General features: G+C 35.7%; 1 protein-coding gene across 1 annotated transcript in view; it reads left to right on the top strand.

The window, feature by feature from the left end:
• Positions 1-16,080, top strand: part of LOC307152115 (complement C3-like) — a 69,006-nt gene that overhangs the window by 41,528 nt on the left and 11,398 nt on the right. Inside the window, exons 30-36 of the mRNA XM_079860515.1 lie at positions 1,153-1,311; positions 1,529-1,588; positions 1,672-1,762; positions 2,409-2,454; positions 4,348-4,438; positions 4,578-4,667; positions 15,349-15,454. Coding sequence (XP_079716641.1) covers positions 1,153-1,311; positions 1,529-1,588; positions 1,672-1,762; positions 2,409-2,454; positions 4,348-4,438; positions 4,578-4,667; positions 15,349-15,454 — 643 coding nt within the window. The remainder of the gene's footprint in view (positions 1-1,152; positions 1,312-1,528; positions 1,589-1,671; positions 1,763-2,408; positions 2,455-4,347; positions 4,439-4,577; positions 4,668-15,348; positions 15,455-16,080) is intronic.

Here is a 16,080-nt window from a genome sequence, read left to right as displayed (position 1 = left end):
AAAGGGACTAAGAGAGCAAGAGAGCTCTCTTAAAGCATGAAGATGTCACACCCTCTGGAGTAAACATCAAGGTAAACATAACTCTCTAAATGAGTTTTGTGATTCAGGTTAAATGATGATTATGTCAAAAATATTATGACAAATAATGTCAAAACATAACCAATACCACCTGATCAACTTTTCTCTTTGTTCATCTGGCTGTTATAACTCAGATACAACAGCCAAACAAAAACTAATGTTAATAGTTTAATGATCAAGAGCCCAACTAAAGCCAACACCCATCACCTTAATGGTAACTTAATAAAGAGATTTCCTCCTTCAGTGATTCTGCTTGTTAACATCAGGTGTCTTCAATAATGGTCAATCATCACTCAATCAATCACTTAATTATCTCATTAACTTAAACACTCTTGAGTGTGGAGCCAAATAAACTCACAGGAGAGTTCATTTAACACTGGAGTTTTTGCTGTGTGAGTTCATGGGTGGAATAAACATATGGCAGGACTTTTACTGTCTGACCCCTGGACTCTCCACCTCTGGTGGTAATGTAACACTTCTGATACAAAATTAAACTATGAATGAGATTACTGAATAAACAAGCTATATGATGATTTTGTCACCATAATCAACATTACAAACTGCATTCAATAACCGTGTGTATGTGCACAAGCATGGCTTGCAAAAACACAGTTCAAGCCCAACTAAAGCAAACACTGATCTCTATAATAACTTCAAACCAAACATTTTCAATTCAACATCTCAATCACAACTTCTGTAGATGTATGAAATTTATTTTTAAAAATAAAATAAAAATGTATTTTATGACAGGTATAAAGTCATACTGGTTAATAATAAGTTGAGTTGAGTGAGTTGAGTGAACCGAACTCGAAAGGGAAAAAACAAAACAAGGCCTACAAATTAATGAAATAACATTATACTGACAGGACATATTTAATGGTATTAGATGATTTCTTAAAAACACTTTCAATAAAAAATGTTTTTATGCATGTTTGGGGATTTTGAGTGCTTTGAAAGAGCAAATCGTTTTACGAAGCAATTGATTCAAAGTTTCGAAAAGCTTTGTTTCTCCCATCATTACATTTTAATCACAGTCCGGAGCTCTGTCTTTGAATGCTGTTCTGCACTTTCCAGACAACCATCATGGTGTTCCAGGCCGTGGCAGCGTATCGCACGCAGGTGAAGGACCGACAAAACTTCAATCTGGATGTGGAGCTGTCAGTGGCAGGAAGAAGCAAACCTGTCAAATGGACCATTAAAAGAGACAATGTGCATCTTACACGGTCAGACAAGGTGAGGAGAAACTCATCAAGATTGTTCAAATGGTTCCTGCTCAATTTTTCAATAGATTTTTGTTGTATTATGGGAGATTTTTTTGTTTGTCATACATCATTTTTAATTGTCTATGTCAAATTAATTGTCTAAGTGTTGTGTTTGGTCAATGAAACCTTCAGGTATCTCTACTCTCATGGATTTGATTATTCTGATAATATCTGTGTTTACTCAACAGTTGGAGATCAACAAGGACTTCAATGTGACGGCTAGAGGAACTGGAACAGCCACTCTCTCAGTGAGTGTTCATGAGCGTTTATACGGTCAACAGCAAGATTAAAGCGTTTGAACATCTAATCTGAGACGTGCTGCTCTTTTCAGGTTCTGACGCTGTACTACGCCAGACCTGTTGAGAAGAAGTCTGACTGTACACTCTTTGATCTGACTCTTAAAATGGAAAAAGCCCCTGAAAGTGAGATTGACAAAGAGTTCAGAGCCTTTCTGTAGCACTTTTCACACTGTGCTTAACCCCGGGTTATCTTCACTCTAAACCCTGTTTTTAACCCCAGAGGAACATTTGACACTTGTAACTAGAACTACAATTACTTTAGAAGTGTGGTTAGCACTGCTTTTTACACAGGTTAAGAAACCTCACCGCTTTTGCAGTGCTAACCACACATTGCAGTGACAAACTTCTTGTCTTTATAGCCTGAAAAGTCCATTCAGAAAAAAAAAAAAAAAAAGTAGTATAGTTGACAATATACAAAATGAAGTCACGTTCTGCATTTGTTAAATCAATGACAATGACACAGCAAATATGCAAATAAGAACGTTAACCCAGGGTTTATAAATTTAGGCTACAGTGTGAAACGCCAGCAAATGAATACCCAGGATTAATTGTTATCCCCAGGAAAATTATGAGCAGTGTGAAACTTGAAACAAGATAACCCAGGATTCTGTTTACTCAGGGTTTTGAATGACCCAGGGTTAACTAGTTCAAGTGTGAAAAGCTTTATTAGTTTTTCATTTAAATTACTATAATTCAATATTTATGTTCCCTTTAGAAGGGGAAGACCTGACCTGAACTAAAACCACCAAATACTTTTGTTTCCCTTTAGCAAAACAAGGAGCCATTGCAAGTTTCAGCTTCATTATGGATTTCTTGTATGTGAATACCTCATTTATTTTTATGTCAAGAAACCATTTTATTAGTAATTAATCAACATGTGCTCATTTAGGCTATTTTCACACTTGGTTTGTTTTCTTAAGTTCGATCCCACCCCACATTTTCCCACAGTTGCTGTCCCAGTCAACACGTTGATGTCAGTGATCTCTCCATATGATCACAATGTGAGTTCACAGTGAGCTAAACGTGTAACCTCACAGCGCACTCACTGTGTGCTCATATTATGGACACGATGTGAGTCACCCCAGCTAGAAATGTTATTGGACATGGACTCTAACATCGCTCAGACGTCAAATTTTGGTTGAAAATGAAAATTGGGTTGACGTGTAAACATCGGATGTCAGGCTCCAACTTCATTAAACAACTCCACAAACAGCATTACTAGCTTCACTTATTACTAATCAGACCTTATTTCTGTCACACGTGTACAAAATACTTTATTGAGATTAACAGAGGTTTAGATGTTGATAATTTATTGAAATTGAGTTTAGTTTGTTTGCTTTAGTTGGCAGTTTGACTCCTAATGTTCTAATGTTAGTTTTTCTCTGACTGTTGTAATTGTCTGTTATGGCAAAAACAGTAAGATAAAATATGATGAAATGATGTCAGTTACTTGTTGATAACGACAAAAGGTATAATCATCATGTAATCACTGATCAGCTTCTAGGCAATGTGTGTTAATTGCATATAATTGAATATAGTAATATTTTTACAGCATGACTTACGACTATGTATAAATAAGAAAATCTGTATAAATATAAATATATATATAATTATTTTGAACTTGTATTTTACTTAGACGCACTCAAACCTCAAGAATCAGCGCGTGAATCTCAATAACGGTGACATGCTTCATGCCGCAATGCATTCTGGGAGCCACTGATGAGTTATGCTGCAATGCATTCTGGGTGCATCATACAAATCACCATTATTGAGATTCACGTGCTGATTCTTGAGGTTTGTGTTTATCTCAATCAAATAGTTTAAAACGAAATGTACATAGCATTAGTTTTTAAATTAAATACTTCAGATTTTCAGGCCTCTACATTATGATAATATCTTTAGTGTTAACAAGTAGTCTTCATACTTGATCACATTTCCTCTTGCTATAACAAACTTTAATAGCAGCCAGTGAAAAACTAAAATCAAAAAGTCAAGGCCAAAGAGACCAACTAAAGCAAACACTGCCTCCACAATGACCAAACCAAACTATTACTTTCAAACAAACTCTTTAAGAGGTTCAGTCCTGGGAAACTTCCCGCTAAAACTTTAGAATGTTAGGGGGGATAATGTTCTATCAATGTTATCACTAAACATGTTTAAAATGTTTTTAAAGAGAGTTATCCTACCTTTTAGGAGAACATTCTGGTAACAAAAATAAAATTAGCTACAGAAAATATTACAAGAACATAACATAATGCTCTCAAAACATTCATAGAACAATAACATTTCTAGCTGGGATGAGCTCATATTGTGGTCATAGTTTGAGCACACAGTGAGAGCGCTGTGAGGTTACACTTTTAGATCACTGTGAACTCAGATTGCTGACGTTGGGACCACATGGTGAGATCACTGTGAGATCATAGTGTTGACTGTTGTATGTTTGCTTGAATGTGAGTACTAGTGACAGCTGGTTACCAATGTGACTGCATTCACATGCAGTTTCACTGCATCTGACAATGTAACTTGCTCTTCAAAGACTGTTTATTCAGAGACGAGCAGCTCTGTGTTATACAACAATATTGGCTATCTGACATCAAACGGACTCGGGTTCAAACCAAAAGCTCTTGCGTGAAAGCAGCCTTAAACGCAGCCTGAGTAGGCCTACGAAACCTGTTAATAAAATCTGCTCTTTATCTCCATCTTTACAGCTACAAAAGTGATAAAACTGACGCCACTATGACTATTCTGGACATTGGCATACCGACAGGATTTGATGTTGAAGAAAATGATCTTAAAGAGGTATTATGATGATAAACTGATGCAGTGATGCCTCACTTTGGTATTTAGAAGAGGAATCCACACATCTGCAGATAGGCCATAAAACATGTTGGTCATCATGTGATGCATTGAGCTTTTTTTCTCATTTTCTTGCCCTCAGTTGTCCACGGGAAAGGAGAGATACATTCAGAAATATGAAAAGAATAAAGTGCTGTCAGAGCGAGGATCCCTCATCCTCTACTTAGATAAGGTATTTCAGCAGACTGTGTTGCCTGATGATGTCAAAAACAGATTTGTTTTCTTTTTATCATGAAACCATGTGTTTTGCTTATCACAGTATAGAGTGCAACAGTCGGCTTCCAGAAGTAAAAACTCCATTCAATTTCTCCATATTGAAAGTGAATTTTAACGATAACTTTTAATAAACCTTTAAGGCAAGGCAAGTTTATTTATATAGCACATTTCATACACAATGGCAATTCAAAGTGCTTTACATAGAGAGGAATAAAAATAATCACAAAATAAAAGCAAGGAAAATTCAAACAGTTATTCATAAGCTTTACATAGAAAGGAATTATAATAAGCACAATATAGCAATTCATAGAGCTTTGCATAGAAATTAGACACAAAGTAAAAGCAGGGGAAATTAAAACAGTTATAAAAGGAATTCAAAGAGATAAATGATACAGTTATAAAATGAATTAGAGTGAAATGAATTAAAATAGTAAAAAAGATGATACATAGAATAAACTTCTCATCTGGCAAAACACTGGTGTATCTTATTTTGACTCTGAGATTTCCCCATGATGGTCAGTATTCTTCTGTGGATTTTCATTTATAACTCTAGACGTCTCTAGAGAGATAGATTTTCACCTCAATTGAAAAAGGTGAGCACAAATTTGGTCATCAGGACCATCGGGGTTCCCCCCACTAATACAGTACCGTAGATTATCTGAGCCCATCAGATTAGTGTAATCTGTACCAATCCAGACCAGTAATCTGTACTAGTCACCACAGTGACTAGTGTCACCACAGTAGGGCTAACGACCCTTACGGAAACAAAAATATATTGGAATATATTTCAAAATATAATGCGATATATTACATAATACAGCTCCATATATGGGAAACTAGTGCTTACAGAGTGACCCTTGACCTTGACGCACAACGTAATGATGAACATGGAAGCACAGAGGATAGAGAACATCAAAACACCAGTCACAAATTAGAAGTCTAAAACGACTGTGTGGAGCACTTTTATGATGGATGCGCTTTGATGGACTTCCAAAAAAATATTCCAATTCACTCCCATTATAGTCTCGCGTAGCCAGACCTTCAGACTGACGGCTGAAGGTCTGGAATTCATAGCAGCTTTCTTTGGCCAAGGCCCGCCCATAAGGCCGTTTGACCGACATGTCAAACAACCAATTACAGTTCGTTTCGTTCAGCGTCACGTTTCGGGGCGTGGAAATGTCCCCACAACAACAGACCGGCGTGCAACAAGTCAGTCAGCATAGAAAATCAAAGAACATCTCTTAAAGAGTCTATGCCGTGAACCTCGCATACTTTTGAGAATCCTATGTTTAGCTGATCTTGATAAATGCTCATTGTCACTTATGTAAACACAACAGTTTTTCTTCCGCAATCACACGTCTGCGCTTTGTTTCCCGTCTGACCGAAAATAAACGCGACACTCGCCCCCCCCCCCCGGAAATCCGATAAAATTCAACCAATCAGATGACGACTTCGACATTCCTGAAGTGTTTCCAGTTAAGTGTACCATATGCATCAGACGTTTAGCCAACGTTCCGTGGGCGTGACGTCTGAGGCTGAGACTACTCCCATTATAATGCTTGGAAGAGCCAGGACATATTTTAATATAACTCTGATTGTATTCGTCTGAAAGAAGAATGTCATACACCTACACAGCAAAATCCCCAGTGTTAGATTAACACTCCTCAGTGTACATATGTGTCCACACTACAGGGTGTTAAAAATTAACACTGAAGCAGTGTTGAAGTTAATGAGATAATTAAGTGATTAATTAAGTGATGATTGGCCATTAGTGGTGACACCTGATGTTAATAAGCAGAATCATTGACGGAAAGAGAAAAAACAAGGACAGAAAAAAGAGAAACACAAGAACTACAACTGACTTCGAGTCATTACACATTGTTGCACTTATTATTACCAGTTTGACTTTATTTCTGTCATACATCGACAAAAGTTCTTGAGATTCAACAGAAGTTTAGACGGTAATATTTTATGGATTTTTTCTTTTCAAGTCACCATTATGGTGGTCAGTGTTTGCTTTAGTTGGGCTCTTGACTCTTTTCATTTTTTAATATTAGTTTTTCTCTGTTTGCTACAACTCTGTGTTAATAAAGCACATTTGTTACTGTAAGAGAAAACATGACCTGCTCACAATATGTTTTGGTGATAATCAAAATATCATCATGTAGTGTCCTGATTCACTGATGTCATTCAGAGTCTAAATTTTTGACTATATGCGTGATGTCTTGTTTTAGTATTGGTGATTGTAGCTCTGAGATTCTACAGTTTGAGATCCAACAGCAATATGAAAATTTTTGAAAATACTTTGAGCAAAAAAGTTATTGTGTTTAAACACACAGACATCAAGAATCAGCATATGAGTCTCAACAATGGTGACAATAAACAAACTAGTGATAAACAGATCAACTCTGAACATCACAAAACAAGCTACTAAAGTCAGAACAAAACAATAGCAAAATAAAAGCCAACAGAAAAAACAATGAAAATTACAGGACAATTCAGCTGCATAATTTATTCATGCTGCAATGCATGATGTCAGCCATTGATGCGTTCTGATTGGTGGCTCCCATCATGCACTGCAACATGAAGCATTTGTTTGATTGTCACCATTGTTGAGATTCATATGTAGATTCTTGATGTCTGTGTGTGATTTTAAATCCTTCAGATCTTTAAAACATTGCTGGAAGTAACTACTGTAGTGAAAAATTAATAAAACAATTAGATAATCAGTTTATAATGCTGGGTGACATCATTGAATCAGGTCACTAGTAATTTCATCATTGAAACATAACCAGGGCTGAATTTCCAAAAGCATCTTAGCCTAACTTGATCGCAGACCAACTGCAACAAATGGTCTGTACGATCAAATTAGGCTTGCGATGTTTTTAGGAAACACAGCCAAAGTCATAGTTTCTCTTGCCACAACACATATGCTTTATAAACACAGAGTTGGAGCAGCCAGAGAAATACTAATATTAAATAATAAAGTGTCAAGAGCCCAACTAAAGCAACCACTGACCACCATAATGGTGACATGAAACGAAACATTCCATAAAACATTACCATCTAAACGTCTGTTAAATCTAAATAAGACCGTGTGTAGATGTATGACAGAAATAAAGTCAAACTGGTAAAATAATAAGTGCAATAATGGCTCGAAGTCAGTAGTTCTTGTGTTTCTCTTTCCTTCAGTGAATCTGCTTGTTATCATCAGGTGTCACAACTAATGGCCAATCATCACTTAATTAATCACTTAATTATCTCATTAACTTCAACACTGCTTCAGTGTTAACTTAATTATCTCATTAACTTCAACACTGCTTCAGTGTTAACTTAATGATCTCATTAACTTCAACACTGCTTCAGTGTTAATTTTTAACACCCTGTAGTGTGGACACATATAGACACTGAGGAGTGTTAATTTAACACTGGGGATTTTGCTGTGTAGGATGATTTCAGAATGAGCAGGGGTGGAAAGTCCAGGTTCAGAAAGTAAAAGTCCTCCTCGGTATTTTGTTCTAATCACCTGGATTTGCTAATTCAGCAGGAGAGAGAACTAATTAGTGAAATCAGAAATCACAGCAAAAACTCCAGTGTTAAATGAACTCATCTAGGAGTTTATTTGGCTCCAGAAGAGAAAAGTTGATCAGGTGGTGTTGGTTATATTTTAACATAATCATAATTTTACCTGAATCACTGAACTCTTTTAGAGCCTAATCTCTGACTTAAATGTATATTGGTCATTACAGCATCACAGTGATTCTACAGATTAATATCCAGACATTTCAATATAATTCAAATTCTTTCTTAAAAGTTGTTCTGATAAAATAAAATAAAAAATCTTTCTTTCAAGCACACACACAGACATCAAGAATCAGTGTATGATTCTCAACAATGGTGACAAAAAGAATATTCTATTAGGAAAAGGAAATTACTGAGACAATTCAGATCATAATATATTCATACCGCAATGCATGATGGGAGCCAAGAATGAGTTTTGATTGGTGGCACCCAGAATGCACGGCAACATGCTTTATTATTGTCACCATTGTTGAGATTCACAGGCTGATTCTTGATTTCTGTGTGTCCAAAATAAAATACTTTTTCAAAGTATACTGTATAATCACAGGCTGCTGTAATCAACAAGGTAAACCTAACTCTCTAAATTAGATTTTCTCCTTTGGTGATTGTGCTTGTTAACATCAGGTGTCTTCAATAATGGTCAATCATCACTAAATCAATCACTTAATTATCTCATTAACTTTAACACTCTTGAGTAGGGCTGTGTATTGGCAAGAATCTGGCGATACGATACGTATCACGATACATGGGTCACGATTCAATATATTGCAATATATTTCGATACTGTGCATAAGGCGATATATTGGGATTTTTTTAAAGTAAAATATATTAAAAATATTTTAAAAAAGACATGATGTGCATAAAAGTCAAAGAAGTTTACTTTAGGTAAACAATTCAGTACACAGAAAATCAAACTGCCAGTTTGGGATTGTGGTTCACAGGTTCTTAGTGAGCAAATTTTTATATGCTCAAGTAGGCCATAATAAAAGAAAATAGGTACAGCCCCTGTCACAATACAAAACAACAACGTGAACTGGACGAAAATGAATGAAAGTGGATGAAAGTGAACAAAAATGAATGTGTCATATATTGAAATCAAGTTTTATGTGATAAAAGATTTTAAAAGAACTGGACGCGCGAATGAGGCGAACCGCGCCGCGCTAAACGCCTCGAGCCGCAGGACCTCCAGACGCGCGTAAACGCGTCTTTGCATTGACTTAACATTGAAATCACTCGCGCCAGATGCTCTTTTCGCGTTTGGTGTGAACGATGCAGGCGATTGCATTTAGAAATAGACAAGCTTTGTTTCCAAATGCACCAAGCAAAGATATCCTATCAATTGTATAAACTTTTATAAAGCCAGCCAATATAATCACAATAAACACATCCAAAATGAAATATTTAACATATATATATAACGCAACGTCTAATTTGTAAACAAAATGATTTACGCACTAAATCCAGCATAAACTCCGGCACAATTTGCATATGTTTAAACTCTCAAGACAGACGTCACATCCCGAACCTCACAGCAGCTGCCGACCGCGTTTTTCGCTTGATATTTGTATAAAGGAACTGCCCAACTCTTTGACGCTCTCGGTCGCTCTCAACGCTTTCTCCGGTCCGCTGTCAATCCTAGAATGTCCAGTGGACACGCACCGTTATAGGCGAGCCTGGCGAGGGCACTAGTGGTGCGTCTCAGCATAGCTATCTAGTGGTAGGGATTGAAACAACATAAACGTGAACCACTGTCTTACGGTCTTACCATGAATATTTTTGGACGAAAAAAAAAAAAAAAAAAAAAAATCGATATTGCGTTTTTGAAAATCGATACAGTATTGCAAAATAAAATATCGCGATACTCAGGTGTATCGATTTTTTCTTACACCCCTACTCTTGAGTCTGGAGCCAAATAAACTCCCAGGAGAGTTCATTTAACACTGGAGTTTTTGCTGTGTGAGTTCATGGGTGGAATAAACATATATATGGCAGGACTTTTACTTTCTGACCCCTGGACTTTCCACCTCTGAGAGTGAGTAAATCATAGGCTAATTTTCATTTTTGAGTGAACTATCTCTTTAAATATTTAAATATATTTGCATATTTTGCAATAAACTTAAAATATATTAAATTATATTTTTATCCAATTTTCAAATCAAAGTTGTTATTAATGAATGTTTGATTCACCTTGTAGCTTGTTGGCTTGGTTCATGGCTTATAACGCTTTAACGAATACTTTTTTTATGAGAGAAATGAATGAAAAAAATACTTCTGGAACCTAATGCACTCATTTGTTGATTTTCTTTTTTTTTAAATTCTGATTGGTTGACAGATGTTTCAAAATGCTCATTAACTGTAAGGCCATATCGTTCCATGTACACAGCAAAAACTTCAGTGTTACATTAACTCTCCTGGGAGTTTATTTGGCTCCACACTCAAGACTGTTAAAGTTAATGAGCTAATTAAGTGATTGATTGAGTGATGATTGAGCATTATTGAAGACACCTGATGTTAACAAGCAGAATCACTGAAGGAGAAAATCTATTTTTAAGCCACCTTTATGGTGATCAGTGTTTGATTTAGTTGGGCTCTTGACCCTTAAACTATTAACATTAGATTTAGTTTGGCTTTTGTAAATGAGTTATAACTACCAGATGAACAAAGAGAAATGTAATCAGGTGGTGTTGGTTATGTTTTGACATATTTTGTAGTCCTTAAAAAGTGATTTCTTTAAAAGCAAATATCTCCCTTTGCTTTGAACTTTGAGCGTTGAAACTTTGCAGATGTTGTTTATGTTCAAACAACAACATTACACGCTAACTAAAGTTAAAAAAGTGAAATCATAATCAACCACCCCTTTAAAAGGTGTTCTGATCAAAAGACTTTGAATTGTTATTTTATTTAGACACTCAGACATCAAGAATCAGCCTGTGAATCTCAACAGTGGTGACAGTAATAAAGCATGCTGCAGTGCATTCTGGGTCCAACAAATCAAAACTCATTCATGGCTCCCATCATGCATTGCGGTATGAATAAATTATGATCTGAATTGTCTCAGTAATTTCCTTTTCCTAATTGAATATTCTGTTTGTGACCATTGTTGAGATTCATACACTGATTCTTGATGTCTGTGTGTGCCTTAAAGAAATCATTTTTTTGACAGAACAACTTTTAAGAAATCATTTGAATTATTTTGAAAATTCTGGCTCTTATACTGTAGAATCACTGTGATGCTGTAATGACCAATATACATTTAAGTCAGAGATTAGGCTCTAAATGAGTACAGTGATTCAGGTCAAATTATGATTGTTAAAACATAACCAACACCACCTTTTTCTCTTTGTTCATCTGTCAGTTATAACTCAGATACAACAGCCAAACAAAATCTAAAGTAAAAAATTAAAGGGTCAACTGACCAACTGATCAAACACTGATCATCATAGTGGTGATTTTAAAAATGGATTTTTTTCTCCTTCAGTGATTCTGCTTGTTAACATCAGGTGTCTTCAATAATGGTCAATCATCACTCAATTAATCCCTTAATTAGCTCATTGCTTTAACATTGCTTCAGTGTCAATTTAACACTCTTGAGTGTGGAGTCAAATAAACTCCCAGGAGAGTTAATTCAACAATGGAGTTTTTGCTGTGTAACTGCATATTCACCTGTTTGTACATTACATTGCATATTATAATTTTGCAGAAATTTATGCAAAAGAAAATGTGCTAATTGAATTTATAGATTGACCCTATGACTAGGGCTGTGCGATATATATCGTGAGATTGTTATGCGCATCTCATCAGTAAAGCCGGTTCCTTGATTAGTAGTAAATCACCATCACCTGCTTTCAGATGGAGCGGCATTTACTACAAAGAGCCGTAATTAACTGACAAGCTGAGCCATATCGCATTAATATCGCGGACGTATCGCCAGCGATACTTAATGCGATATGGCTCAGCTTGTCAGTTAACTACGGCTCTTTCACAGCAAAAACTCCAGTGTTAAATTAACACTCCTGGGAGTGTATGAGTCCACACTCAAGAGTGTTTAAGTTAATGAGATAATTAAGTGATTAATTTAGTGATGATTGAACATTATTGAAGACACCTGATGTTAACAAGCAGAATCACTGAAGGAGAAAATCACAAATTGTAAGTTACCATTAAGGTGATGGGTGTTTGCTTTAGTTGGGCTCTAGACCATTATATGTGTACTTTAGATTTTATTTGGCTGCTGTATCTGAGTTATAACTGACAGATAAACAAAGAAAAAAAAAGTGATCTGATGGTGTAGGTTATATTATGACAATCATCATTTGAACTTGATCACTGAACTCATTAAAATCCTTCTTTCTGACTTCGATTTATGTTGTTGGTTAGTGAATCTGCATAAATGCCCAGCATTTTTGATATAATATAAAGGATTTCTTAAAAGTTGCTTAAAAAAAAAAATCATTCTTTTAGGCACACACAGATGTCAAGATTCAGTCTATGCATCTCAACAATGGTGAGGAGCAGGATATTCAATTAGGAAAAGTAAATTACATAGACAATTCAGATCATAATTTATTCATACCGCAATGCATGATGGGAGCCATTAATGAGTTGTGATTGGTGGCAGCCACTGCAACATGCTTTATTATTGTCACCATTGTTGAGATTCACAGGCTGATTATTGATGTCTGTGTTTTAAATTAATTTATCTGAATGTCTTTTGATCAGAACAATGTTTATTAAATATTTAGAATTATAAGTAAAATACTGATAATCATAGGCTGAAGAATCACTAAATTGCAGCTAACAAGATAAACCAAACTATCTCAATAAGTTTCCTTTTTCAGATCACAGCATGATTATGTCAAAACATAACCAACACTATAAGATAGATAACATTTTACTTTGTTCATTTAACTGTTATAAATCAATAACAGCAGACAAACAACAGTAAATATTAAAGTAAACATATAATGGTCTAGAGCCCAACTAAAGCAAACACCCATCACCTTAATGGTAACTTACAATTTGTGATTTTCTTCTTCAGTGAGTCTGCTTGTTAACATCAGGTGTCTTCAATAATGCTCAATCATCACTAAATTAATCACTTAATTATCTCCTCAGCCCTAAATGCCGCTCCATCTGAAAGCAGGTGATGGTGATTTACTACTAATCAAGGAACCGGCTTAACAATCTCACGATATATATCGCACAGCCCTACTCATACACTCCCAGGAGTGTTAATTTAACACTGGAGTTTTTGCTGTGAAAGAGCCGTAGTTAACTGACAAGCTGAGCCATATCGCATTAAGTATCGCTGGCGATACGTCCGCGATATTAATGCTATATGGCTCAGCTTGTCAGTTAATTACGGCTCTTTGTAGTAAATGCCGCTTCATCTGAAAGCAGGTGATGGTGATTTACTACTAATCAAGGAACCGGCTTTACTGACGAGATGCGCATAACAATCTCACGATATATATCGCACAGCCCTACCTATGACTATACAATTTACATGCATTTTGTTTTCTGCTATCCAAAACAGAATACTGCTGGAATACAGCTATACACAGCAAAAAGTCCAGTGTTAAATTAACTCTCCTGGGAGTTTATATGGCTCCAGAGTCAGTGTTAAAATATGAGTGTTAAATTAACACTCAAGAGTGTTAAAGTTAATGAGCTCATTAAGTGATTAATTGAGTGATGATTGAGCATTATTGAAGACACCTGATGTTAACAAGCAGAATCACTGAAGGAGAAAATCAAATTTTTTAAGACACCGTTATGTAGATCAGTGTTTGCTTTAGTTGGGCTCTTGACCCATAAACTGTAAACATTAGATTGTCTTTGCCTGTTGTATCTGAGTTATAACTCTCAGATGAACAAAGAGAAAGTTGATCAGGTTTTGTTGGTTATGTTTTGACATAATCATAATTTGACCTGAATCACTGATCTCATTTAGAGTCTAAACTCTGATTTAAATGTATATTGTTGATTACAGCATCACTGTGATTCTACAGCATAAGATAATTTTTTCTAACCAGTCTAAAGGATTTCTTAAAAGTTGTTCTGATAAAACAAAATCTCTCTTTTAGGCACACACAGACATCAAGAATCAGTGTATGAATCTCAACTATGGTGACAAACAGAATATTCAATTAGGAAAAGGAAATTAGTAAGACAATTCAGATCATAATTTATTCATACCGCAATGCATGATGGGAGCCATGAATGAGTTTTGATTGGTGGCACCCAGAATTCACTGCAACATGCTTTATTATTGTCACCATTGTTGAGATTCACAGGCTGATTCTTGATGTCAGTGTGTCTAAATAAAGTAATTTTCTAAGTATTTTTATAATAACAATTATTAAGAAATATTTTGGATTATATTGATAATGATAAAAATCATTTGCTGTAGAATCACAGGCTGCTATAATCAACAAGGTAAATCTGACTCTCTAAATGAGAGTTGATATTCAGGTCAATTTATGATTATCAAATCATAACCAACACCACCTGATCACCTTTTCTCTTTGTTCATCTGAGAGTTATAAATCAGATACAACAGTAAAACAAAATTTAAAGTTAAAGCTTTATGGGTCAAGAGCCCAACTAAAGCAAACACTGATCTCCATAACGGTGTATTAAAAAATTAGATTTTCTCCTTTGGTGATTCTGCTTGCTAACATCAGGTGTCTTCAATATTGGTCAATTATCACTCAATTAATCACTTAATGAGCTCATTACCTTTAACACTCTTGAGTGTTAATTTAACACTCATATTTTAACACTGACTCTGGAGCCATATAAACTCCCAGGAGAGTTAATTTAACACTGGACTTTTTGCTGTGTACATTGTTAAATGACTGCAAGAAAGAAACACCAATCACAATTCATATGCAAACATAATAATTCATAATTTTGACTGCAATGTTTTTTTATTTGGTTCTTACTAATTATTATTTGTCGCATGTGCAAATGTTAGTGTGGGCAGTTTCACATTTAATATATACATTTGCTTTTTTTTTTTTTTTTTTTTTTTTTTTTTTTTTGCTTATCAGGTTTCTCGTAAAGAGACAGAAAGAATTGCCTTCAAAATGAACAAGATGTTTAATGTGGGTCTGCTTCAACCTGTTGCAGTCACAATATATGAATATTACTCTCCAGGTGAGATATTAAAGGACACCTATTATGCAAAATTCACTTTTACATGGCATTTGAACATAAATGTGTGTTGGCAGTGTGTGTACACAACCACCCTATAATGATAAAAATCCATCAAATGCTTTTCTTTAAATCCCCATAAATCATAAGCACAGTCTCAGAACAAGCCGTTCTCAGATTCGGGGCAATGTGACATCACTTTGCACAGGCTCCTCCCGCGACTGTTGATGGACACTGCAGTTTTAGCGTAGACCTGCCCTGAGTGAGCTAAACACAGTCCGCCATTGTTTTCGACGCCAGAGCAGCTGTAGGCAAAATGTCTCCTAAGCGATTGAGGTGTTTTGTTGATGGACTGTCCTGCTACTGAGCGAGCTTGTGAGGCTCCGCCCTCTGTGCCGGCAGAAACAGCTCATTTGCATTTAAATGAATACACACTAAAACGGTGTGTTTTTCTGAGCCCCAAAAAGTGACAATTTAAACATGCTGTAAAAAATTATCTGTTGGCAGAGGTGGGTAGTCCAGGGGTAAGAAAGTAAAAGTCCTGTCACATGTTTATTCCACCTAGGGGTAGGTATAACTACCCCTTCACTTTCCCCTACCCCTCTGTTTTGCGCGTTCCTGTGAAGGGG

The sequence above is a fragment of the Squalius cephalus genome (assembly GCF_949319135.1).
Source record: "Squalius cephalus genome assembly, chromosome: 2".
Classification (NCBI taxonomy): Eukaryota; Metazoa; Chordata; class Actinopteri; order Cypriniformes; family Leuciscidae; genus Squalius; species Squalius cephalus.
This window is presented reverse-complemented; position numbering and strand designations above follow the sequence as displayed.